Source organism: Lonchura striata, chromosome Z (genome assembly GCF_050655825.1).
Source record: "Lonchura striata isolate lonStrDom1 chromosome Z, ASM5065582v1, whole genome shotgun sequence".
NCBI classification, from domain to species: domain Eukaryota; kingdom Metazoa; phylum Chordata; class Aves; order Passeriformes; family Estrildidae; genus Lonchura; species Lonchura striata.
In genome coordinates, this window is record NC_140740.1 from 75,160,095 (window position 1) to 75,187,585 (window position 27,491).

The 27,491-nt window shown below is 38.4% G+C and overlaps 1 protein-coding gene across 7 annotated transcripts in view; it reads right to left on the reverse strand.

Annotated features, from left to right (window-relative positions):
• ARSB (arylsulfatase B) overlaps window positions 1-27,210 on the reverse strand; it is an 82,017-nt gene extending 54,807 nt beyond the window's left edge. For all 7 annotated transcript variants that reach the window (XR_014951163.1, XR_014951162.1, XR_014951161.1 and 4 more), the window contains exons 1-4: window positions 26,903-27,210; window positions 24,148-24,334; window positions 21,729-21,919; window positions 20,969-21,176 (exon numbers count right to left, since the gene is read on the reverse strand). Coding sequence is in view for 3 of the 7 variants with exons in the window: in XM_085566372.1 (XP_085422498.1) it covers window positions 20,969-21,176; window positions 21,729-21,919; window positions 24,148-24,334; window positions 26,903-27,196 (880 nt within the window). In the remaining 4 variants the exon portion in view is untranslated. The remainder of the gene's footprint in view (window positions 1-20,968; window positions 21,177-21,728; window positions 21,920-24,147; window positions 24,335-26,902) is intronic.
• Window positions 27,211-27,491: the final 281 nt, after the last annotated feature.

Genomic DNA, 27,491 nt, shown 5'->3' on the forward strand with positions numbered 1-27,491 from the left:
CTAACTAAAAGCTTGCATGGGTTCAGAAAGCCAGTGAAGAAGTTAAAGTTGAAAAAAATTATATAGTTCCTATATGAAAACACATCAACTCAGTTGCAGGAGTTTCCTCAGCCACAAATGCTGAAGATTTGCAAGTTTTCACAAAAGTTTTCTAGACACGTACCACAAAGAATTGCCATAGTGAGGAGATGCATGGCTAGACAGATCCTTCATCGTGGAAGCACAACTCTCATTTTCTCCCAAATAAGTGATTCTTTACTAACTCCTTATGCTATTTTACCTAGAGTATCTCAAACATAGAAGTAATTCCAAGTCCAAGTGGAAACTCATATTAGTTTAAAACACACACTTAAAGTCCACTTAGGTGTGAGACAAATGGAATCATTGTTCCTTCATGTTCTATACTGGTTTCATATCCAATTCTAAATCTATTTTGAAACAATATTTCCTGAACTATTTATCACATTTTTCTAACATTTTTGTTTCTCTCCATGACTTATCCTATCTTATGTCAGAAGACAGTCTCCAGAGCAAAGCTTTTGGAATCAAGCTACCTACACCTTGTGGACTTGATTTTTAAGATTGCTTAAAGTTTCAGCCTTGCTACTTCAGCTGAAAACACAAGCCTGCCCCAGGCTTAATACTTCATTATTTCTATGCTGGAGACAAACGTCAAATATGATTTTCATTAAAAATTCTGAAATAGTGTGGGAAATGCAGTGAATGTATGTTTCTTATCTGTAAGAATAGGTTTTGCAATTACATCTACATAATTGAGATTACAACAGCACCCACAACACACTAGGGGTATTAAAAAATTGTAAAACTAAGCAGCTCTTGTCCTTGAAAAAAGGATGAAACAGGAGTGAATACGGCTGTATCTAGAAATTAGGCCACTTGGCATAAGCATTATCTAGCCAATTTATGCAGCTTTGTTTTCTTTCTTTAACAGAAGCATCACACATTTTTAAAGAGCTTTATTCCTTGCTTGGCTTGGATTGCTTTGAGAGATGTTTACCTACTGTTATTTCTCACAGCACTAATCACTCTTATTGTGTATTACTTTAATGAGGGAGGTAACTAGCTGCTTTATTTCCATTCTCACGGAATGTACTTCTACAAGGTGAAATTTGTGGCAACAAATGAGAATATGGGGAAGAGCCAGTCTCACTAATACAGGAATAGGCTGAAAAAGAATTTGTAGCTGGCACCACCACCACCAATGAAAAAATGCACAGCATGTATAAGCTGAGTAAATAACTAAACAAGGGAATAAAGGAGAGCAATGGAAGCATCCTGGCTACTTTAAAAGGTAGTTTCCATCAAAGCTGAATCAACAGCAGCTTTGATGGAACAAGTAGAAACCACAAAAATATGTCATGAATACCTCCATCCTAGAACAAATTAGGTGAAAATAGGACATATTTTTGACACAGAAAAACATAGAATATAACCTATTCTTAAAACACAGGTGATTGCCTTTTGAACTATTGTGGTTCCCTCATTAAAAATAAAGAGGAGGAAGGGTTACTTTAAAAAATATACTTAATAAAAACCTTTCAACATAAGAAAAACAGATACAAAGTAAAGCTTGTGTGTCTTGAATATACAATTTTAAAAATAAAGGCAAATGTTCTTCTCACAAACATCTGCTTTTGTAATTAATATTCATTGTCATATACATGAGAAAGAGCTTAATTTGCTAAATCTGTAATTTCTAAACTGTAAGAGATGCTTTGCAGGAGTTTTTAAGGGAATCAATAAACAAAACTATACACCAAAGGCCTTCTGTTTCTCCTAAATACTTCTCTGAAGAGTTGCCAGAACATTTTGACTAGCACAGTGTATATACACAGTGATGTGGGATGTGTGCAACTAGTAAACAGTTTAAGGACTAAGATATCTTTAAAGAAGAGATGGATAATAAAAACATCAATAAAACAATTCTGAGAGCAATAATCAATGATGCATGATTCAAGTCTTTGGATGGACTCACTTCCTTACAAAATTACCCTGGAACTGAAGCAACAGTCTGCTTTGCACGATGAAAATACCCTTGGAAATAGATGCTCACAACTATGGGGAAAGCTTTATAAGGGATTTGTACCTCACTAGATAGTAGAAAATCGAAAAAAGGTAAAAGTGTTGATTTAAGAACAAACTCTGACAAATGTCCTTCGCAGGATCATAAATATCTCTTGCCTGTATGCATTCATTGCCAAGAAAAATTCAGAGTAGTTACTGAACTCAGGGGCAATATTAATAGCATTAATAGATTTGTTTAAGCATCAGATATCATGTCTCTAAGAAATTCAGTTGAGACTGATCAATGGGCTTGAAAGTTATTTTTAGGAAAGAAATTAAATAGAAACAAGTACTGTAATACTGTGTAAGGCCAGCTCTCTAATAAAGCAAGCTTAATCTCCCCACGTTGTTTGCATCAAAAAAGATCCATTCTTGTCTATGCAGTGGAGTGAAAAACTTATTTAAAAAGCTATAAAAAGACTTTTATGTTTGAATTTTTGAATAGTGGGCAAAACATTATAATTAGAGTTTCCAAAGACCATCTAAATACAGTATAGGCAACACCCTCACTTCTCCACCATGTGGAAATGTGGACCGAGCAACTTTCTCCTGTGACTTCTATTACCTGCACACAATATCTTAGCAGCTTTTGATCACAATCCTGCCTCACATTAATGGTTTAGAACAGAGGTACAATTTTTCTCTGCAAATAGGCCAGAAATTGGTCTTCATTTAAAGAAATTCCTTGCTGTTTTTTTGTCAAGTCTTAGATGGGGCTTAAATGTAGATTAAAAATGATATATAGTATATTAAACTCTTTGCCTTTTTTTTTACCCAAAAGAAACAATGTGTTTTCTTGTACAGCTACCTATTTTGTTTGAACAGACCAGGCCTTGTTTCAATTACACTACAAAAAAGTGAATTTTATTTTTCTTCCTAACAGAGCATATGATTTTTGTCTCCCTTGTGACCACTCAGGTTGCTGCATTCTTCTTTCAACCACAACTGAGCTACACCCCACAGTCCCACTGACACGCCTGGCAAATTGTTCCAGACAAGCACTTCCAAGAGGGCTTCCTGGAATTTCTCCAAAGATTCATCCAGGACTCTATTTGGTGCCATTATTAAGGAGTTTTCACTCCAGCACTTCTCTTCAGTTTTCATTTTCTTAGTTCAAATAATAAAGAGCTACCTATAAGTCTCCTTATGAGGGAAAAAAGATCACTCTTGCTGACTACTTGAGTCAGACAGTAGGAATACTTCACAAATATATTCAATTTTTACATAAACTGTCTTTAACTTCAATTTATTCTGCACCTTCCATTCTGCTCAGATGATATAAGTGTTTAAGTTTGTGATGCATATTATACAAGCTTGATTACAGTATCAGAAGTGTAATTTTAAGTCTATGTCCTAATAATCTTAATTCTCAAGGTAAGTTTAACAATGGTTTTTGGCATTTGTAGAACAAGGAGAAATACAGAAAATCTTTATGACAATAATTTTAGAAAATGCAATAGAAATTAATTAGTTCCTACAAGAAAAATAACAATCTTAAGGAAAAAAGTTCTCTTCCAGCACAACAATCCAATACAGCAAGTACTTCTGAATCGATTTTTCTGTATACCTCAGTACATAACCAATTCTGCATAAATAAATTTTAGCAGTAAGTTACAGAAGACCAAAAATGCTTGATATCACACACAACAGACACAAAATTAAACTTGTCAAATGTTTTATGTTAATGAGGTTTACAAATTTAAATGCTTCTTGGATACCCATATTCATTTTTTAAAATAGCTATCCAAAAGTTTAATACATCTGTATATATATAACTCATAAACCTACAGAACAATAACCAACCAAAATTTAAGATTTGACTGATAAGGAATCAGTAAAAAAAAAAAAAGAAAAAAAGGTGAGAAAAATCAAGTGCAATGAAGTGCTGTGTGCCAAGAAACCTTTGACTATGAAAAGACTTCTCTAGCCTATTCAGTACACACCTCAAATAAATAATATTAAATAATAAATGTGCAAGGGCAAAGAAAGAAGAAAACTTTAGCTATCTAGATTATATAAATACAGTTACAATTATGAATTACAATATCATTAATCAATTCAGTATTTGTTTATTATGTACTCATTATAACTTTAACCAACCATTAGAGACTTTAAAGATCTAGTATAACATTTCTGGCTCCTGGCTACCAACACCCAGGTCTCCTATTTTCTCAAAACAATTAAAAAACACTTGCCAAATAATCCTTATGTATCTACAGTACTTTTCAAATCAATATCAGCAGGCCCCAGCTTTTTTTTTTTTCTGTTTTCCACCTGTACTTTAGCTCCGAGTATTTTCTTGAATTGATTAATTTCTCTAAAGCTGCAATAGAAAACTCCCATGCTCTTTGATTTCTCCTCAAGGGCCCCTGCAGTAAGCTAATCTAGCACATATCTGTCTGATACATAAACCATGCCAAGCTCTGTTTGAAAGCCTTGTCTAAAGACACACAATATTTTTGAAGTGAATACAGACCAGAAGAAAAAAAAAATACAATTTATTTTATAATGCAGGGTACTTCATTAGGTTATCAAATTAAAGCATCTTCAAAATTTGGAGAAAAAACCTTTTAAGCTTCTTCTACTCCTGCAACTAAGGCTGCTACCATCCTAAAGATATCAACTATATGTAACCTAACATGAAATATTTGCATCAAAGTTTGAAGGGGAAATGTGGTCAATAATGACTCCTGTTCCCGTTTCTTGCTTCTGATTAATATATTAATGGTTTTGTGAAGATAAGAGTGAAACTAAGGTGGTTTCTCTTTGCTAAATGGAGCAGAATCTCTCCTATATGCTCCCTCATTGCATTTTAGACAAATAAAATTTTTAACTCAGAAGTGCATCCCCCATCCTTCCCTACCAAACAGAAGAGATATGTCCATATGGTAAACAGAAATAATAAGAGGAGGACAGGATAAGGCTGACATATGACCGAAAGTATGCTGGGAAGCATGGAATTGTACACATAAAATTTTCTAATTGCAGAGACTGTCCAACAGCTGGCAGCACCTAGGTGTTTTTATTCAGTAAAAGCATTCAGAAGTTTATTTTGCAAACATTTGGGTTTCTTCCTCTACTTCTGGAAGCAGCATGACTCTCTTAGAACAAGCCTAGTGCTATTATCAAAATAATATTATGGATCTAATTAGGAGGCATATTTATAGCAGCATTTGAAAGAAGAAAATTAGGAAGTAGAGCTGCTTTTACTGTGCTTACAAACACTCTTTATAAAAAGCAGCAACTAGCTAAAATCACACCTTCAGAGGTATGGAAAGAGCTGACCTCAGATCTGCTACATTTGTACTTTAGGCTGCAAGTTGTAAGGTAAGAAAAGAGGATGCTATCCCAACTGTGAACATGGGAGATGGTGGAAAACTAGTTTCACATTTATTGCTGATCAGAGCCATATACAAGAAAAGAGGTCACTGAGTTCACTGAAGCAGAGGCATTCAGGTGCACATTGCCCATAGGGAGGCTGATAACCTTAGGGGAGCATTATTTCACTTTTCATTTGAGGGGGAGAGAAGAAATTACTACTTTGACCATACAACCTTTTTATTTTCTTTTAAAAAGAAAAAACAACCCAAAAATCCACTTCCAGAGATACCAAGCTGCCAAAACTTAGAATTAAAATGCAAACAGCAGAGACCTAATCTAATATACAGGCATTAAAGCCCCAGGGTTCTTCCCAGAACCCATATTTTCCATCCTAATATCCTGTACCCCCTCTTTCTTGGAGTTTATTTGAGAGGAAGCTGCTCTGATTGCCTTGTGTCACTCCTCTGACACACAATAAACAGAGCAATCTGGAGTTAATTTAAGCAGTTTAGCACATCAGGATACAGCTGGGAAAGGTTTTAGGAGAGAAAGGCTGGGGAGAAAGAACAGGGCTGCACAGAGTCCAACCCAGCCTGTACACAGGAAGGTGGTGCAGATGGGCACCTTCCAACACCACTGCCTGCAGACAGGGAAAACTGCCCCCTGATGAAACTCTCCAATCAGCCCAGGAACAGCAGAAACCTCGGTGCAAGGAATTTAGAAATCCATTCCTAAAAGCAGGAGTTGCAGGGCCACTCCTTCATGTAAGGAGTATTACAGCTGATCCTTGGCCATCCAGTAGTAACCCAATCCCTCCACTTTAATATTTCACCCTCTATAAGCCAGATGTCTTTTTTTCTTCTTAAGTTTAGACACATGCATTGGTTTTACACTGTGCAAAGGATGACTTGATTCCGGCCCTTGGACAGATTTACATCTGTTTTTTGCATCACTTTTGTTTGAGTTTTTAATCTCTTGGGCCCTAGCTATATCCAGAATATACTGACTGAGTTCATTACCAGAAAGAAACACATACCTGCTGGCAAAATAATACAAAAATGAAACAAAAGTCTTTAGTTATTACTTACCACAGGGAACATTTTTTAAAAGTACAGCATGCACCTTAGGAAGAAGTATGTGTCCATACACTAATTCTCACACCAAGCACATAAACCATAAAAACTGAAACTCTTTACTCCAAAAAGTGAAGAAAATAATATTCTTTATAACACTAGTCTTACAGAGGGGATGATAAAGGCTAATTGTTCTGTGATCAGTTTTAATTGTTTTGCTTGCTGTAGGCCGTGTCATTCTCTGAGAGATTATGATGAAAAGAAACAGGTAAGTTTACTGAACAAGGTGGAAATGCAACAGCCTCGTATAGGCATGTCCAGCATTGTCTAAACTCTCCCAACAGCCACCCTAGCTTTTGCTAAATGCAACCAAAATTACAGGGGAGTAAAGGGGTTATTTTATAAGTTAATATGGTGATATAGAAACACAAGTAATTGAGAGTAATGGGAGTTTACATAAATATTATCTGTTCCCTTTAATGACCAAAGCAGGGTTTTTAACCAGTTTCCATATATCCGTTCTTCAGCAATTGGTTATGTTTTCCAGGCAGGGAAATGGCAAGCAACCTGTTTGCTGAATGAATGATTCAGAATACGTTTTCCTTGTTATTCCTTTCTTTAACATCTTTGCTTGGTTACAAGTAACAATGGGTGAATAATATACCACTGAATCTAAAAAAAGGATGTTAAGCTGGACAAAACTGAACCTATGTTCTCCAAAAACCAGGAAAAAACCTATCATTTACAGTTGTGCCTAATACTCTCCTCTCCTTCATTCTGTCACATTAATGCTACATTCAAGTGAGTGACAAGAAGGAACACTTAAATTTGAATTTTTAACTTATTAATGATTATTTTATACCAACTTTGTTATTTTTTCCCCCAGCTACATGACAAAACATGCCCTCTTTAATTACTCCCATGTTTGAATCTCTGCAATCTGCCTGCACCATGCTAGTTCAGTAAGGTCACCAGCAATTTCCTCTTGGCAAGATCCAACCTTTCTCCAATATCATCATCCTTGAACTTTCTGTCACTTTAGACCATATTTCCTGAATCCTGAAGTTGCGAAACCTCTCCTTTAGGCAACACCTAGCTGTACAGACCACATTCAGTCCTCAAATATACACTATAACTCTCCAAGGTTTTTAAGGGGAGTTGTTCATATGCACAACAGAAACTACTGTAGACTTCAACAGAATAGTCAAATTGCATATTTTGCTCTTTGTAGGCATTATAGTTTTAATGGTTTTGTGCCTAATGTTCATTCCCTAGAACATTTACCCTGAAAACCTATTCTTTAAACAGTAATCTTTTTCCTTTTCCATTCCCAAAAGTGGGAAAGAAGTGGAAAAATCCAAAATGCACGAACAGATTCCTCTGCTCAAAGGCAATGTTTCATTATACACATTTAGGCCCGGATGGTCAGTGATTCACAGTATACCCATTTCAGAAACAGGCAAATCCTATCATTTTCAGAAGCCTTCTTGCCTTCTTTCCTCTGCAAATTTCTTATCATATGCAGTGATATTAAAGCCGTAAAGCACATCTGCTTATTGGTTCAACCTGTGCTTGCCAAATTAATTTATCCACTATTGCTTGGCATCCCTGATGCCACCAACAGACAGAATTTATCATCTCATTTCTATCATTGATCAAACCACCCACATGATCCTTCCTCAGCCGGCTTAGTCCAACCCAGCATTAAAAGTATTAAGTCATAGGGGTAGGTCACGGCAAACAAGGGGTGGCTAGAGGTGATGGTGCCATCTCAAGTGGTGAGCTCCCCTAATCTCCACATTTACAGCTGCAGTTTTATCTTCCTCAAAAAGGACTTCTGCCCTCATGAGTAACCACTACCTGACTCACATATTACCGAGTCCAGAAGTCACATATTCCCTCTACTCCCACTTTAGCAGAGGAGTTTTACTAAATCCTCGTTCATATTTCTCTCAGGATTATGGAATAAATGACCCATTAAATTAGGCGAGGTCTTGAGGTCCATGTTTTCCCAAAGCCTATCTCTTCATTTGCCTTAGGCTGCAGGAAGGCTCTGACCGAACTAATTTATAGAATAGAGGTAATTAAAACCTCTCAGATCACACAGGAGGTAAACAATCCCTAAAAAAGGCTGATATGATTGTAACTATGCTTACTCTTCAAAAGGTTGTATCAAAATTATCTAGATTAATAAATTGAAAACACTGTAGCTATTTAAAATGTTCAAGCTACCTAAGGTCACTTGGAGAGAATCACAGGAAGCCACATGCAGGCTCTGAGCAGCTGACAGACCTCAGGGGCAATTGCCTGTGAAAGGAGGCATCTGCGGGCAGAAAAAAAGCCCTTAACCTTAGCCCCATACATCAGCATCACTGTCTACACAGCTATTCTTCCACCTGAGGCATGCATTCTTTCCTTTTAGGTTTTTTTGGGCTTTTTGTTGTTGTTGTTGCTGTTGTTGTTCTTGTTCTCATTGGGTTTTTTTTTTGCCATTGTATTCTTTCTGGTACTTTTGACTTCCTAATGAACTATAATGGATGGTCAGCAACAGTTTCTCTCTCCTAGTCAGTTGCAAATCATTTGTGGCCAGTAAAATCTAACTATTAAATTGTTTTAAACAAAGGCTTTGCTTTTTCAATCCTGTGAAATCACTGGAACATAGCTTGATGGCAGCAGAATGTATGATACATTCAAGTAGGCAGGTATCAATTAATATCCTCTGCAGTCAGAACTGCAATTATGTACAACATTACAGAGAACAGTAATGGAATGCACCTTCTGTTTTTTTTAATTTCTATCAGTAACAGAAGAATAGTGTTGAAAAAAATTTGGACTTAAACAAAAAACATGCAGAGAATGTCTTTCTTTTTATCCACTTGTTACAAATACTTATTTGATTGTAAAATGTGTTACAATGCTTCAGTGCAAATAGAAAGAAGACTTAAAGCAGACTTAAAGAGGATACAAGTATTAAAGTCTCATTAAGTTCTGCATACCAGATGTCAGCATATGCTATCTCGTGGATTTGCTAAATAGACTCTTGCAAGCCATTCAGAAGCAGTACAGTGCTTCAATGCATCCAGTTCCCTGCAGTGATCAATAACAACCTTTTGCATAGCCTAAATATGGAGATCATCTACAACACAAGAAGTCAGTAATGAAAAACCTGCACTATATTTGCTGCATTATTTTTTTTTTATGTATTGTAGGTTAAAGCCATTTACTCTAAAATATAAGTGAAATTACTGCTGCAGACTTCTGATGCTTCTCAACCAGTTCAAGCTACTCTGGAATCTTAACACAGAATTCAGGGTCAGCTCACTTCAATGTACACAAAGCTCTGGCTGTATTTTAACTTGAGAAAACACAATTGGAGGTCAAATGTAAGAGCAAGCACAGGCAACATTCCACACAGCAGCAATGCTCAAAGTGCAGATAAAAGAGGGGGTGTTTCTTCCTGCTTAAAGAGAAATGTAAAGATAGATGCTGCATTGTAAGAGACAGATACTCCAGTCATAGCAGGCATGTGAAGGTGTCTAGAGACAGAGATTTCAAAATGGCATAAAGAAGTTTAGAGAAAGCAGAGGAATGATTAAGACCAAGCTGTAAGGAACCTTCCAAGAGGAGAGGAAATCAGCTTATTAGTTTCAGTGTTAGGATAGGAAAAAAAAACTGCAGTGAACAATGCAGTAAGAGCTCTCCAAGCCATTTTCACATCAGACATTTACATAATCCAATACACTTACTTGTGGCCAAATCTTAGCATCAGCTGCCTAATAACTAACATGCTCATGGATTTTAGTGTTTCTTCTGGTATTTTTAACTCAACAATCTGTGAAACACATGGCTTGCTTTGCATTCAGCATGTCTATATTCTGACCATCTAAATAAATTTTGCTGGTTTTACTCTTCCATTAATTAAGGCAGAGAGTAAAAATCTTACTCTTTTAATGGACACTGAACTAATATTGCCCACCAATATTGATCCATTATATTCTATGAATAAACATGAAATCGAAACATAAAATCTAAACATAAACACAAACATATAAATATATATAAAATAATGGAAAGTGAAAGAAAGAATAATTGTGCAGAGCTTTTATTTGGAAGTTCTTAAATTCTTCCATAGAGTTTAGCCTAGCAGCATACTTTAGTTCTGGAGTATTCATAAATATATGAAACAGATGTACTAACCAGCCCATAGTTTATAAGGACATACATGAGAAAAAAAGAAAAAAGCAGGGAAGGAAAACAGATCCAAAACACCTCAGCAGGGATTCAAATAACCTTTTTCAGATACTACTCATTTGACTAAGGCCATCTTACAACACCTGCAACTTTTTCCAAATTCTTAACCCAGACCAGACAACATTGCATGCTTCTTTCCCAAGTGAATCAATGATTGATTTTCCCTGTGTTTCTATAGGGCTGTCACTGATTGACAAAGTTAAGTCCCTTGGAGAGGCAATATTGCTAAATAAAGACTAAAGCTTCGTGTCAGATGGTTCTGGGTTGTTTCAAAAAATATTTATCAGTTAAAAAGGAAATCTAACAAGGTATGTATATAAATTATCAAACTTCGCTTTAGTTCTATTAAGCAATTATTGAAAGAATACTGAAATAAAAAGCGTAAAAAAAATAAGAAATTACACTTTGATAATGTTGAATGGCTTTCTATAATACAATGTACTGGTAGAGTTCTCAGTCCTGAGAGATATGGGCCAAGTAAAGAGTGAAGATAAGGATCCTTAATTTTAGGGAAGGAAACTTCCAGCTCTTCAAGAAGCTGGTCAATAGGACCCCTCCTGAGAAAATGCCCTTGCGGACAAGGGAGCAGAATAGAGCTGACAGATCTTTAAGGACATAGATGACAACAGCTCCTGAAACCCAGGCATAAGAAATGAGTGAAGGAAGGCAATGGCAGAGCCAACCTACTGGTAAAACTAAGGGGCAAGAAGAAAAAACACAGGCAGTGCATTTCACAACGTGGAAGTACAAACAGGTATTCTGGGAATAGTATAGGGATGCAGTCCAAGGCATGTATCAAGGTAAGGCTGGAGCTGTGCATCCCTTAGATCCAAAGAGTAATAGGGGCTTTACAGCCAGGATAGTGAGATCAGGGGAACAGTTTTCTCACAACAGAGGTGACTGACAAACTGGTAAGAAAGAATGAAGAATGGGCTGAGGTATTCAACAACTTTTTGCCTCAGTCTTCTTCTGACAGTCTCTTTTCTCACACCTCTTGAGTGGAGAAAGGGAGCAACTAAGAGATCAGGTTCATGACCACCTGAGGAATTTATATAAATCTACAGGACCTGACATGCATCCCAGAGTCCTGAAACTGACAGTGTTGCCAATCTGCTCTCCATGATACTTAAAAAGTCATGACAGGGCAAGTCCCAGGTGACTGGAAAAGTGAAACCTGGCACCCATCTTTAAGAAGGGTGCAAAGGATGACCCTGGGAACTACTGACCTGCCAGCCTCACCTCTGTGCCAGAGAAGACAATGGAACAGATCCTCCTAGAGGCTGTGCTAAGGCACACAGAGGACAGGCAGGTGATTAGGGACAGCCAGCATGGCTGCAAGAAGGGCATGTCCTGTCTGATCAGCCAATGTCCTTCTAAAACAAAGTGACAAAGTGGACAAGAGAAAGGCCATGGATGTTCTTTATCTGGACTTCTGTAATGCTTTTGACACAGTCCCCCAAAACATCTTTCTCTCCAAACTGGAGGGATGGATTTGATATGTGGGCAGCTCACAGCATAATGAATTTGTTGTATGGTCACATTCAGAGAACCAGTCAACCCCTCAATGTCTGGACATTGTTCAGTATGAGTGGTTTCCCCTGGGATCCCTGTGGGGACCAGTGCTGATTAATGTCTTCATCACCAATGACACAGACAGTGGGACCAAGTGCACCCTTGGCAAATTTGCAGACAACACCCAGCTGAGTGGTGCAGCTGACATGCCTGAGGAACAGGATCTCTTCCAGAAGGACCTGGACAAGCTCTGGGAGAGAGCCCACAGGAATTTTACAAGGTTCAACAAGAGGAAGTGCAAGGTGCTGCACCTGGGTCAGAGCAGCCCTGGTACCAGCACAGGCTGTGATGGGCAGATCACAGCAGCCCTGCCCAGAAGGACTTGGGGGTGCTGGGGATGAGAGGCTGGACATGACCCAGCCATGGGCACTCCCAGCCCAGAGAGCCACACGTGTCCTGGGCTGCATCCAGAGCAGTAATCATTTCCTACATTTTATGTATCTCATGCTCCTTTGAAGGGCTGGGGCTTTAGGAGCAATTATGTTCTTAAACTTAATCAGAACCACATGGAGGTCAGTGTGACAGCCCATCCAACTGGAGCAGTAAGTATATTAAAAGTTAACTACTAATTATTTCATATGTAATCTGCAGAGTTTAAAAAGCCATTTTAACAATGTCAGTGTCTTGGTGTTGTTGAAAACAGAGCATGTCAATGAAATAACTCATGCTACCTTCAATATTTCCAAAAATCAGATTTCTGAAGTTTGCAACTAAAGAGAAACAAAAAGTGTAACATGCAAACATCCTCAGACAAGTGAAAAAGATAAAAAGTAGGACAAACCCCCTATTTCTACACCTGTCCTCCTGTTGCCTATTTCTGATAGGGAGACTACAGAAGAGCCAAACCCCCACAGTTTGGTTTACATTAAGTGTTGACATCTCTATTCCATAATGTAAATCTGGACTTAGTACAATTTTTTTTTTTAAAACAGTTTTAAACACTACTGAAATTAGAGAGGCAGTAATAGCTCACATTAGTAAAGAACAAAGAATGGGAACTACAAGCAAGAGTGATTCAATAATTTAAACCCTCACAGGGATTTAGCAGACATGATACCACCACATATCCTTTAATGTGTATTATATTATTTTAAAATGTAATACACATTAAATTTATATTATTAAATTTAATTTATTTTAAAAATATAATATACATTAAATAAGCAGGAGACAAGTCTACTTGTCTACTAATAGGTAACGCTTAATAGTCATACACAATTTTGAATGAAAACCACAATCAGTTGCCAGTATCAACAAAACAAGCAGACAGCTAGTGCATGGTTTGGTTGAGCATTGTTTTAGCTTTTTGTGTGAATTTTACACATGTGAAAGGGAATTAAATTACACTTACTAGTGCCAGACACAGTATGAGCAAACATTAGACAGCATCATTGTACAGCTCTGTATGTGCATCTCACTTTTGACCTCAAACATTCTTGCTGAAAGTCTAGGTCACAGAACAGGACTTCAGAGCCCTTTGCCAGTGTGATTTAATCTCATGGTTGTGAGTCACAGTTAAACAGAGAGCCCTGTCAATAATACTGGTAAAGGATCACATTTGGGGAAAATTTCTCCCCTCTGATCTTCACAGCATAAATAATGCTTACTCTGTACAAGTTCCAAGCACAGAACTCCCATTGAGGTTTGATTAAAAAAAAAAAAAAGAGTACAGAATACACAACAGAGATCTACACTGTGGATAGGAGACTCGCAGCATGAATTGGAAAATAACTTTGCCCTTAATTTGAACTCATGTTCTTCCCTGCTTCCCCACATTTCATCTGCAAGATCCATGTGTACCTGTGTTTTCCACTCATGGTGCAAATAAGAGTGATGAACAATCACACTCCCTCTGATGACTTATATGAAAGACTTATTTCCAACAAAATGAACCAAAGCCATTTGGTAAGACCAGCTGATGAAGAAACATCTGCTGTGTACTTCTGTCTGATGTTATTTACTCACAGTGGGAAGAGTAACCTTGAACGTTAAATTTTCAATTGCAGAAATGCCACTTTTTCTTCAGTGTGCTGCAACATTACTGTATTTCCAGTGATTGATACAGATTTATTTGTGTATGTGTGATGGAAGCATTATTGAAAGCTGTTCAATTAGAGAAACAATAAAAAACAACACCTTCTAATATAAAATTCTGATAATGTAATTCTTACTGTACTTTAAATACAATCACAGGGGGTTTATTTTCCATCAATGGAATATAATACGTTTCCTGCATCAGAGCACCATTTACTGAAAAACTTTACTGAGCATTTACAGTGTAACTTTTATCAAGCTGTGCTCATATAAATCAACCTCTATGTTTTTTTGCAACTCACCAAAACTCTCTCTTTACTCTCCTTAGTTTTCCAAAACTGGAGAAAAAAAATTGATCTCATGGGAAAGGCAATAGATGTACATAAGCTTCCACTAGTTACAGGCTTAGCCCTAAAAAAGGCACAAGGACAATGCCCATTTCCATCCCATTGGATTCTTTTTTTTTGCTCCTTAGTACAGTTTTCATGATAGCAGCAATCCTAGCACAGACAGTTTCAGTTGAGTGCTTTCATTGTGAGCAGTCTCAGTAATTAAACAGGTCTGAGTAGTTACAGACCCTGCTGTGTCAAGGTCTACACCAGCATGCACCATCACTAGACACGACAGAAACATAGAAGAGAATTTTAACCCAAAATCAACAGGAATAACCTGACAAACTGCTCATATGTCTGCAGTGAGCAAGTCAGACAAGACACAGTTAGGAAAATGTGGATTTGTCCCCCTGACAGGAGAAGTGAACGTAACCACTTTTTGGGTGTAGAAAATTCTGACACAAAGAATAAAGGCTTCTCAAACACTATTATGGAGTACAAAACTAGTATAGTTTAATAGTAATCATAGTTTAAGGCAACCTTCTGGGCATTGTGGAAAATTATTAAATATTATTGTTAATACACAAAATGAGCTGTTTCCAGCATTAATCTCACTCTGAGGAAAAAATTACTAGCATAGCTATTTATATGCCTAAGTAAAAGCTTTACACAAAACTGGCCCATTTGCAAAATTCATTTCGAAGTTTCATTTACAAACTAAATTCACTTCAAGCACTGGCATCCACTAAAAACATGAAGAAAAACTTAAGATTGAACTTACAATGGAGTTCTTAACCATAAAGACAAAAAAGAAGCCAGTATCTCTGGCATGAAGTTACTCCCTGTTCAGGAACTTGGCTTTGGAGTGTTAAGTTTTGAATGGAAAAAACTGGGTGGGTGGGGAGGGATTCATACTAAATGGAACAGAAGATAAACAAATATTTCCTACAAAACATGCAGTTTTCACAGGATTTTAAAAGGGGAGGGGAGGAGGGAGTCAATATATGGTCTATCAATACCTTTCAGTATCGGTTTTAAATCCATTCCCACCATAATATTTCCACCTTTGATTACATATTCTCAAAAATGTAGTCTCATTATTATCTGCATCATATGACAGAGAATGTGTTTTTAATTTCTAAATTATCATTCATACTTTAACATGGAAAAAGCCTGAAAACAAAAACAGAAGCCAGCACTGGAGTACAAAACATCAACCACATGTACCTTTCGTTGTCACTGATATGCAACACTGACACTAGTACAGTGATCTGTCAGAAACTTTGCCTGTATAAAAATAAGACTATTACAATAAGCAAGAAACGAAAAATAGTATTTGGGAATAGATTAACTCAACTAGTGTGATTCAAGATGCTTGCAGCTAAGGCATCTGCACTTATTTCCACTTAGGAAGCAGCAGATGCCCAGGCACCTTCATCACTGAAAACATACCAAACCTCTCAGAAACTTCTGAAAGATCAATTAAAACAAATCTTCAGGTCTGCAATACAAAAATCTGGCAGCATAACCTTCAAAATTAACACCTCAGATGTCACAGACTGAGAATAACTGCTCTAGTCAGTTGGCTTGGCCAATCTGCAATTAGAATGCTCTCTGCAGCCCCTTATAAGCAAAAGAGAAGGAGCAGGAGGTCATTTTTGAACAAATATATCAAGAAGATAAAAAAATTCCCTTAAGGAATCAGTGAAAGTCAGATTCATAGTCTCAAAGAAGGCACTGGAAATAGGACAAAGAAAATCCCAGTATTTAATTACCTGAAAGCCACAATATGTGGGGGGAAAGGGAAAGGGAAAGGGAAAGAGTAATATGAAATTTTGTGGGGTAAAAAAACCCTGGGGGTATGACAGAGACTGTATAACATCAGTAAGTATGTCCAAAACAATCTGTGCTCTTATTAATCATAATTCTACAATGACAAAAAGACCGTCTTTTGGAGTGAAAACAGTCATCACTGTCACATGCTCCATTATGGAAAGGATTTATGTGGTTTCCTCTTAGCAATGTAAACCAGTGCTTGAAAAGTTCCACGTGTTTTGCTTTTCAAAGCCCTCTTATGGCAACTACTGGCCATTACAGTGCTGATCTACATTTTAAAATGTCAAGAAATACTGAAAGAAAGGAGTGTTGCTCCACAGTGTTTCAGTATAACAAAGAGCTGAAAGTTAAATAAAGCAAAGTATAGTAGCTTTAATACAGAATTGAAATAATGGGTCACTTTCCTTTGCTTTAATGTTGGCAGTTCATACTAAAATTTCTTGTAATACCTTGCAGAAACTATAACCACATCATATTCACAGCAAATCCCCTCTTCTTACCTCAAATCACTGTTCTGTATTTGAATCAAAATTTGGAATCAAAGCCCATGTTAATAGTTCTGAGCTGAATTTGTACCATTTTTATGAATTTTATTTTAAATCAAGGCTCTCTTCAGGGAGATTGATACATTACAGTCTCCTATGATTGCTAAAATGAAAAATATGCCCTATCTCTCATCCTCTTTGATTTCAAGTGAACAAAAGGCCATGGGTACCCACCACTGCTGCATTTATTTTCATCTGTTTTGCTTAAACAAGCAATTATTTTATTTTCATCAGCGATTTCATTAGCACAGACCTACTTGTATCTTCAGTGTAATAAATGCTCCATAAAAGCAAATTCTACTTCATATCAAACCAGTCAAGACTTTTCAAGCTACTACTTGATACACAAATATAACACCACATACCATTGAACCTGCTCACCTTTTTCTTATTTACTTGTAGAAATAGCCTGTCTATCTGCTCAAAGAGACATCTCAAAAAGAGGGCTGATTTACAGGACATATTGATAGAGTCACACTTTGCTAATGACCAAACATAATGAAGTTACATTTTTAATCCTGGTAGCTCCATTAGGCCACTTTAAAGAGGAACTGAATTTATTCTACATTTCACAAGACTTTCAAAATGTGCAGTATTTCCATTTGTCAAATGGCAAGTTTTCAAGGCAATCCCTCTTGAGCCATAACAAATAGGAAGAAACATGAAAGAGTACAATAATAAAAAACCCACTTACCACAAGATCGAAGATTACATCATATTCTTAAATATTTACATCATATTTTTAAATATGTATCCACTAAAAAGAGATCTACAGGTTGAGGTCAACACTTCACAAAGAAGTAGTCAGAAGACAATGTTTGTTGCAATGGTACTTGCTATAATACAAAATACGAAATAACCACCTGTAAATTATTCTTTGGGTGGGACCTTTTAACCATGGAGAGATACAAACATGGAAGTGTGAATTTTGGCCTCAACTAAAAGGAATAGTAATGAATCTAGAAATATGTACCATAAAAGTAGAGCCTCCTTTTTCTTCTACACACTTTCAACAACACTTTTATCAAACCACACTGCTAACAAAACAGAGAATGCTTTTCTCACAGAACGGTTTAGGTTTGAAAGGATCTTTAAAAGTCATCTAGTCCAATCCCTCCACAATGGCAGACTTCTTCAACTAGATCAGCTTATTTAGTGCCCCATCCAACCTGACCTTGAATGTGTCCAGGGATGGGACATCCACCACCTCTGTGCAACCTGCTCCAATGTTTCACCCACCTCATTATGAAAAATGTCTTCCTTATATCTAGTCCGAATCTGTTCTACTTCAGTTTAAAACCATCACAACAGGTCCTGTTAAAAACTCTGTCCTCACATTTTTTTATAAGCTTGCTTGAAGTACTGAAAGGCTGCAGCAAAGTGTCTTCAGAGCCTTCTCTTCTCCTGGTTGAACAACCCCAACCCTCTCTACTAATAGTGAAGGTGCTCCAGCTCTCTGATAATTTCTGTGGCCCTTCCCTGGACTCCCTCCATCAGGTCCCTGTCCCTCCTGTGCTGGGACCCCAGAGCTGGTGCAGCACTGCAGGTGGGCTCTCAGCAGAGCAGAGGGGCAGAATCCCCTCCCTGGCCCTGCTGCCCACCCTGCTCTGGATGCAGCCCAGGACACGTGTGGCTTTCTGGGCTGGGAGTGCCCATGGCTGGGTCATGTCCAGCCTCTCATGCCCAGGACCCTTAAATTCCTCTAAGCAAGTATGATGATTGTGAATGTGATAAAGAATCTGTCTTTAACATTGCTCATTAAACTTATGAATAAACTTATCATTTCCTAGATTCTCCCTGGCAGTCTTATTGAAATCCTTAAATTGATTCTTAATCCCACAAAATGAGAAGATCTTTCTTGGAGAGAGTTCTTGATCATAAAATGTGTGTCCCCTGCTCTGTCCCACCAAGCAAAAAGAGGGTCTCCCAATGCCAGAACAGCACCTGGGGCAGTGAGAGGCACTTCTCCAAGCAGACATGTCCTCCAGAGCTGAAAGTAAATCACGTTATAATCATGCATTCATATTATAGCTACCAGTGCACAGCAGGACTCCCAGTTCCAAAGGACTTGGAAGCTGTGCAGGGAGATCTGACACAGCACAGCTCTCTGCAAGAGATGCTCAACTGCGGACCCTTGCATGTTTCTTTTCAACCATGTTCTAATGTCTGTTCTGAAATACACCACCTGCAAAAGCACTAAACAAAATATAGAAAAACCAAATTATTTGACATGTTGCTTCCCTTTTCTTGCCTTTTTAAAATGTTTTATGGTTATAACATTTAGTTTTTGAAACTGGGTCCTTATTGCATGCAATGTTTTATGCCCGTAAAGAATAAATGCATGAAGTAAAGAGAAACACTGAAAAGACCGAAATCACTGGCCTCTGTCCTGCCTGATTTAAGTCCAATTTCCATGCATTTTGATCATATTAAATTTAAGTCCTGGAAGTTTAAACTGTCAATTAATTCAAAATAAGTCCCATTAGATAGGGTAGGCATTTGATTCTCCTGATTGTTTGACTCTTGTTGAAATATACCTGCAACTGATTGCAAGATAATCACTGTTAAAAAACAGGTACATTGTCACTGTTCAGAAAAATAAATGCTTCATAAACAAAAATTTAAAAAGTCTCTTTAGTTCATGCATACCTTGTAATTCTAGCTCAGATGTATTTAGTTTTATTCCACAATGTACTGAATAAACATTACTGAAATAACTCTACCAAATCCCAGCCTCAGCAAAGACTGAATTTTTTCCATATGGAATAAAAACTCTGGTATAGTTTTCCTTATGTCTTTGCTTACTTTCAGTTCTAAATATAAAAACCTTGCAAACAGAAATAGGCACACACTAGTTATCAAATCCTGCTAGAGCCAAAACCTGGACAGAAATGTAACATCATAAGGCAAACAGGCCTGGAATCAAAATTAAATTTCAAGATTCTGAGTGCTATAGGAAGCAGCTGCTAAACTCAAAACATGTAAATGCATTTTCATCAAACTTTGATTAGTTCTTTTTTTTGTTTTGCTTGTCTGTTTGTTTTAGTTGTTTTTGTTGCATTTGAAGTGTTCACAGAAAATTAATTTGCCATTTTGACAGCCCTTATATGTAAAGCGTGGACAAAAGAACAACCATTGAAAGGCTACTTCCCACTTCCAAGCAAGCGAGAGTAAATATGTTTCTGAAACCCAGCCAAGCAGCTGTATTTCAAAAAGGTTGCTTCATTCTTAATTTGGAAACAAAGGAGACTGCTTTGCAATGTATTATTTACATTACTTTAATAATCTAGAAACCGGATCATATGCCTGTACATACAAAAACTTAGATTGCAATTTGGTTGACTAGACTGCTCAACAAATTTTCAGCTGTTTTATTAACAGGCCTTTGTTTCATGGGACTAAGATGCCAATGAAATACTTCAAGAATGACAAAAACTACATGACACCTTAAAATGAGGGAGAGAAACAGTTTTGGCTTCAAAATTGCTTGCTGTCTGGCTGTTTGTGCTTCATGCAGCACATGACAATTCACAGACAGGGCAGACAGCTTCAGAAGAAATAAATCCGTAGACAGTTCTCACCAAGGATTCAATTCTGACAGATCCTCAGAAACTGCAGTGTCAAGTAGGATGCTTCTAACTCTACTACACTTGCCAGATTTTACAAAGGTATTTTTACACCACCAGGAGCATCCCCCATGTGCACAGATACAACTTTAGAGTTTGTTTTGTCAAGCTTGAGAAAGTCCTAAGAGAAGGGAGAGAAATCGTTGTTCCACTTAAACTTCTGCTCAACTTTCATCATTCTTATGTCATTAGAAAATACCCAGAAAAAAGAATGAGGGGCCAGATGTCTCTGTAGTCAGCTTGTTAGACACTGTACCAAAGTTATTACTGAAAGAATAGTTGAAGGAACTTACCAGTAGAGAAAACAAAAACGGTGTTGTCCCAGAGACCGTATGTTTTCAGAGCATCAGTAAGATTTCCTACAGCTTCGTCCATAAGAGTCACCATTCCTGCGTAATGGCGCCTCTTTACATCTTTTATGGAAGAATATGGTTTCACATATTTTTCAGGGACCTCAAGAGGTTCATGCACAGACTGAAAGGCGAGGTAGAGAAAGAGGGGCTGGGGTGGAAGGGACAGAATGGAAATTAGTTGAACATAAAGCACTATTTGCAAAAGTTACTGCTGCAAAAGCAGACCTCTTTTATTAACAGTGCAGATAGTGCCTTTTGATTTCTTCTACAACTTCTAGATCTTCTAATCCCTATGCATAAGCTAAGAAAGATTTGAAAAATTCCTTTTGAAAAGGTGGAAAAGCATCAGGTGTATCTTTTCTTTATAACATAATGGTTAACCATTTCTTTCTGTTAAACTTCTCACCTTAAGCTTCCCTTCACTGTTTAGAAGTGCAAATTACTTGCTAAACAATTTCTAAAAATGTATTAATTGTATTATAATAGAAGAAATGGAAAAGGGGCAGGACCATGCAGACAAAGCCGATTTTGGCAGTAGATGAGTTTTACCAGTGCTACTTCTCACATTTAATTCTATGCACCTATTGGATAGCCCTGAATTACAGCTCAAACACAGCTCTCTCTATTAATATTACATTTCAACTTTTTAAAAAACATTCTTTAATGCTGAAGTTATCAGAGTGGCAGCTGTTGCCTGTACCTTCTCAGTTTTGTGACTGGCTATAAGATCTATAGCTCTTTCTGTGAATAAATTTGTGGAGTACACATTTTTAAACCCAGTTGCAACTTCTTCTCCATCTCGAAAGTCCAGAGCACAGCGTGTCACATTCTTTGCTTTGATGAGGACACAGCGGTCATGAGTGTAATAATCCTCACTGCCCAGGAGATAGCCTACAACAGGAAAATATGTCACATGAGCAGGCCAACATCGTGTCACATAAACACATACATCAGGAGGAGAAAAAAGTCAAACACAAATGTCAAAACATTAGTGGCTTTGAGCCAAAACACTAATTCAACCCTGGACCACCTACTGTGAGACCTCTGACATGTCTAAGTAGCTCCACATTTAATACCTCATAGGCTTTTCATTGCTAATGCCAGCATTAATTTCAAAAGAAATTAAACATTTTGAAAGCAGTTTAATGACTTCTTATTTGTACTTTGATGTCTATGAGGACTAAACTAATGCACTGAGAGCCAAGGCAGTGATCTAGCCATAAACTAGTCTGATTCTTGGTGGTATGATTTCTATGTTTGTATTTTGATGTAGGGCTTCCACCTCTATTGGAAAGTTTGGGATTTTAAAATTCATTTCTTCAAAAACACCCAAGTATGAATCATCTTTTGTCTGCTGTAATGTAATTTCTGATCCACTGCTGACACCAGCTGGTGAAGAAAAGACACTATCATTTAGAGATATCCAAAAGAAATTAAATAAAAATCCTGCATGTATAGATTTGCTCCTACCTAGGCTCCTGTTAGGTATGGAGAGCCCTTGTGTTTTAGCAGGCACAAATAAAACTTTTCAAAGTAATTTGAATCTCAAAAATTATATTTGAATTTAGATTTTAGATTTCTTCCCCAATATCCTGAAAAAAGGGATGAATCTGAAAAAAGAAGTCTTATGTTCTGCAAAAAAAAAAAAAAAAAAGAACTTGGGACAAAAATCTAAGACTGAAGAAATTTATTTGAACTTTTTGTTTAGCAGCTGCAGCTAGTAATTTCTGCAAAAAGAAATGTACAGAAAAAATGAAACTATCTTAAATAAAACACAAATGTCTACTACATTTTTAGGATAATAAAATGGCTAATTTTTCAGAAGATAAAGTGATTTTATAGGCAGATTGCTTACATCAATGTACTCAGAGGCACATGTTGCATTTTTTCCACTTTGAATGCCCACTGGTCGAGAGTGCATCAAGTGTGCCACAAAATCAAACACCCCTAAGCATAATGGATGCCTACTGGAATCGCATGAACATTGCAGGATATTAAACCACTATATCCTCTGAAAAATAATGTCACATTGGGCACCTAAAAACCATACCCAGAGCCAGCCTGTCCTCAGGCTCCTGCATGAAAAGCCTGCTCAGTCCCAGGGTGAGATTTCACAAGGAACAGCAGCCTATCACACCCATGCCATCAAAGAGATCCCAAACTCCTGTGAAGGTATGGGAGAAAGCACAAATGCTTAAGCAATGAGCCATTATATTCCAATCCACATATATTAGCTTAATTCAGTTGTGAAACCATGGCCCTGAGCTACCTGAAGAGTAAAAGGAAGTAAACCACCTAAGGGAACATTTTTTCCCACCTCACGTTTGGACAAATATAGTTTATAAAAGGTACACACATAGCACAGTTATACTCTTCACTTAAGCCTCAGGTTAGACAAAGGCAACACAGGCTTCTACATTAAAATGAACTATTTTGAAATTCATCACTCAAGGAGAGTGTCTTTAAAACAACCAAATGGAGATGGACCTCTTTGAGCTCGGTACTGTGCAGAATGAGATGTACATCAGACAGCCTAAGTCACATAACCTCCATGACACTTGTGCAAAACTGGGATAGGAGCATAAACCACACTTGGAACAGTAAACAATGGGTAGCTACAAGTTGCTCTGCAAGTAACGCACTCACACTTGGACAATCTACTGTTCAGTCTGAGAGCTTCACTTCCTAAATTGTGAGTTTGTGGATATAACTTTATAGAAGCTGTCATACCATCTCACTACGAGCTCTGGAAAACCAAAGCTACACAAAATGGCTGTAACCCCATTCCCTATTCCCCTGTGCTGTTGTAGGTAGGAGACAGAGAATTCAGAGTAAAAACTTAACTCTGGGAAGGAGGGGGGGTGATGTAAAATGGTAAGAGAGAAATACCTTACTTGGAGCCACACAGTAATTCTGATACTTTCTTCAGAAGTTTTAAAGTTTGAGCATGCATTTAAGGCATTATCATTTTTAAGCAGTGATACTTTGGAAATGTGCATACCTAGGCATGGCTTCACTTATAAATCACAGTAAATCTGCTGCTGTTATAAGAAGGAGGCAGTTTCTCATCCTTTTCAACACTTCAGTTATTGCAGTTTGATATTAAATCAAACTATTACCAAAGTAAGTGTCAAATCCTCTGTGCGTTGGAAGGCATTCTTTTCTGTACATCCCCAAATGCCACTTCCCCACCATGTGAGTAACATATCCCGCCTCTTGAAGTAGCTCTGGGAGGAGTTTCTCATCCAGTGGCAGACAACTGGGCTGGCATGGCCAAATTATCTGGTGTTGTAAACCTGTGTGGATCTAGCAGAGAAAACAAGCATGAGAGATTACTTGAAATGTAGCCCAGAGGTTAATTTATAAGCACGCCAAAAAAGAAGCACAGCTGCATTCGAGATTATTTTTAGGAACTCTTCATTTTACCAATGCAGCACTGAAGATTATGAGGAAGCTGCAGGTGGAAGGCAGGGGTTTCATGGAGGAAAGCATGAAAATAGCACTGCAAGAGTTAACATCTTCCCAGGATTAAATCAAGCACAATTAAAAAGCCCCAGAACAAACAAACAAACACAAAACCTTTTATGCTTTTTGCTAGAAATCTACTAAGTAGGAATTACCATTATGGTCTGTTTGAGGGCTAGGGACGTCTCAAGATGGAGTGAGAGATTTTAAATGGGATTGAAATGGGCAAAAGTGAACATGGCAGAAGAAGCTATCAAGTTGTTGCCTGTATCAGAGAAGAGTCACTGGAGGAAATGTCAATAAAAGAAAACTATTTTTTATATTACTTTTCTAAATGGACATTATATACAAATTAAATGAGTACAAGCACTAGAAAGCATCTGGATATGGGGATGACACGAGCTTCACACTACTAGATATGATATTTAATAGTTTTACTAGAGTTTCCAGTCATATTAAGTGGTGAATTTTGTATTTCTTTACAAAATCATCACTGATAACAATACTTTGAGTAGTATGTCATGCTTGATATAAGGAACCTCCTCAGTTACTGATACTAAAAGCTGACTTTCATCAGCTTCTCTGTCTTCTCCACAATCAAAAAGGCACTTCCCTAAACCTAGACCTGCATATGTATACAAGTATATATATCTTGTTTATATATTAAATATTTCTAGCAATCTGTGTGTGTCAAAACACAAAGCCTCCAAGATATTCTGGAGCAGAGGACACCAGATTTTATGACTCCACTAAGCACACCAGTGTAGCACTGCATGACTAACTTTCAAAGCATTGCTTTAGCAACTCTCTGAACTGACTTTTAAAACAAATAACCCATGATCTTAGGCAAGTGGGTAAGGCCCTTTTCTAAAGGGCCTACTACTTCCTCATTTTCTTGGAACAGAAGGTTCCAAAAATTAAATTATAGTGTAGATTTTCTATTATATATAAAATATTTAAAAATACTTTATTACAGAAAGCATTAATATACCAAATGCACAACCTAGCAGAGCATTGTAATTTCTTCCACTGTATCTGGAAAATGAGAAAAAGGAGAAGGAGGCAATAATTTAAAAAAAAATCTATAGCTATCTTAGACCAATACCACTGCTTTTCTTTCAGATGGATTACAAGTCAAGATTTAGGTAACTTTCTCAAGTTTCTAATCAACTGTTAATCATATCCATGGGTAAAACAATTTTAGAAAAGATCTCATATATTTGCTGCATAATACAATTATGTGCTGCATAATTACTGCTGCACAGAATGACTCCCCTATATATATATATAAAAAAAATTTAAAAGAAAATTACTTCAATTTTCTAATATTATTTTACTCAGCTGCAATATGGTCAACACAAAGATTATTAAATCATCAAGCCAGATGTATGGGATGAATTTAAATCCAGACTGAACTACAGGTATTTTCAATGTACACTTTTATGATGTGATGCAGAAGTGGTTTCTTTCTTAGAAAGCACATTCAGATTATGAACTGTATTTTTAAAATAGTCATTATGAAAAAATAGTTTAGGTCATGTAACAGAACAACTCAAGGGTTGGTAAAGATAATGTAAATTGCATTTTCCTATTTATCATTATTCATTCTTGGAGTTTTCAGGAATGAGACAAATGTTGCTTGGAAAGAGTGGTACCTAGAACAACCTTCCTGCAAGAAGAGACAGCGTCCATTAATACAAGATGACATTTATTTCCTTTCACTCAGCAGTTTACTTAGCAATCACTCTGGTTAACACGGATGTGCAGGACTTCTTGAGACAGCGGGGAAGTTTTTGAAACACACTTAACGATTTGAGAGTTTCTTCCTTCTGTCTACGCTGTGTGTCCATACTTTCTTTCCCACTCCCCATGTTTTTGCCAAAACTGCAAGAAGGATGAGAAAGGGTAGAATGATACCAGCATTATAAAGCCCAAATCTTACACCTGTAAAACTGGAGGGGAAAAAAAAAAGGAAAAAAAAGGGGGAAAACAGGATAATCACTATGAACTATTTAGGCACCCAGACTAATGACCACTCTGTGTGCACTCCATCGAGGAGCGCAGAACACCTTCACCTCCTGTACGAGGTGGAGGCGAACATACAGCTTGTGACACATTCTGGAAAACATGAATCAAAAACTGAACAAGCAATGCTCATCTGCTTCTGTCTGCACCTCGACTGGGTGTCCAGCGGAAAAATACCCAAGAGTCAGGCGACTAGGGCAAGGATATTTGCCACGGCAGGCTGCCGTATCTGTAAATCCAACCTAAGCACAGAGCACCTCGGCTGTTCTGGAGCAGAACAATTTGCACTGCGAGCCCCAGCGGCACGGGGGCTGGCAGAAGCAAGCGGGGAGCACCCGCAGCATCCCCCGGGCAGCGCGGCAGGGGAGGGAGCGCCCGCCCTACCTGGTAGCGGCCCGAGAGGAGCTGGCTGCGGGACGGCGTGCACAGCGGCTGGGTGTAGTAGCGCTCCAGCCGCACGCCGCCGGCGCCCAGCGCGTCCAGCCGCGGCGTGCGGACGGCGGAGCCGTGCCAGCCCACGTCGCCCCAGCCCAGGTCGTCGGCCAGCACCAGCACGAGGTGCGGGGCGGGCGGGCGCGCCGCCGCCGGCCGCGGCAGGCACAGGGGCAGGCACAGGGGCAGGCACAGACACAGCAGCCGGCTGAAGCGCAGGAACGGCGCGCCCGCCCGCCGCGCCATCCCCGCCACACGGAACTGGGCCGCGGGCACCGCCCCGAGCCGCGGCCCCGCCCGCCCGGCGAGGGGCGGGCCCCAGGGCGGGCCGGGAGGGCGGGGCCGGGAGGGCCGGGCCGGCCCAGCGAGGCCGTGCTCGGGCACCCGGGGCGGGGCAGGGAGGGCCGGGCCAGCTCGGGCACCCGGGGAGGGCCGGGGCCGCGCTCGGTCTCCCGGGGCAGTGCCGGGGCCGCGCTCGGTCTCCCGGGGCGGGCCGGGCCGCGCTCGGTCTCCCGGGGCGGGGCAGGGAGGGCCGGGCAGC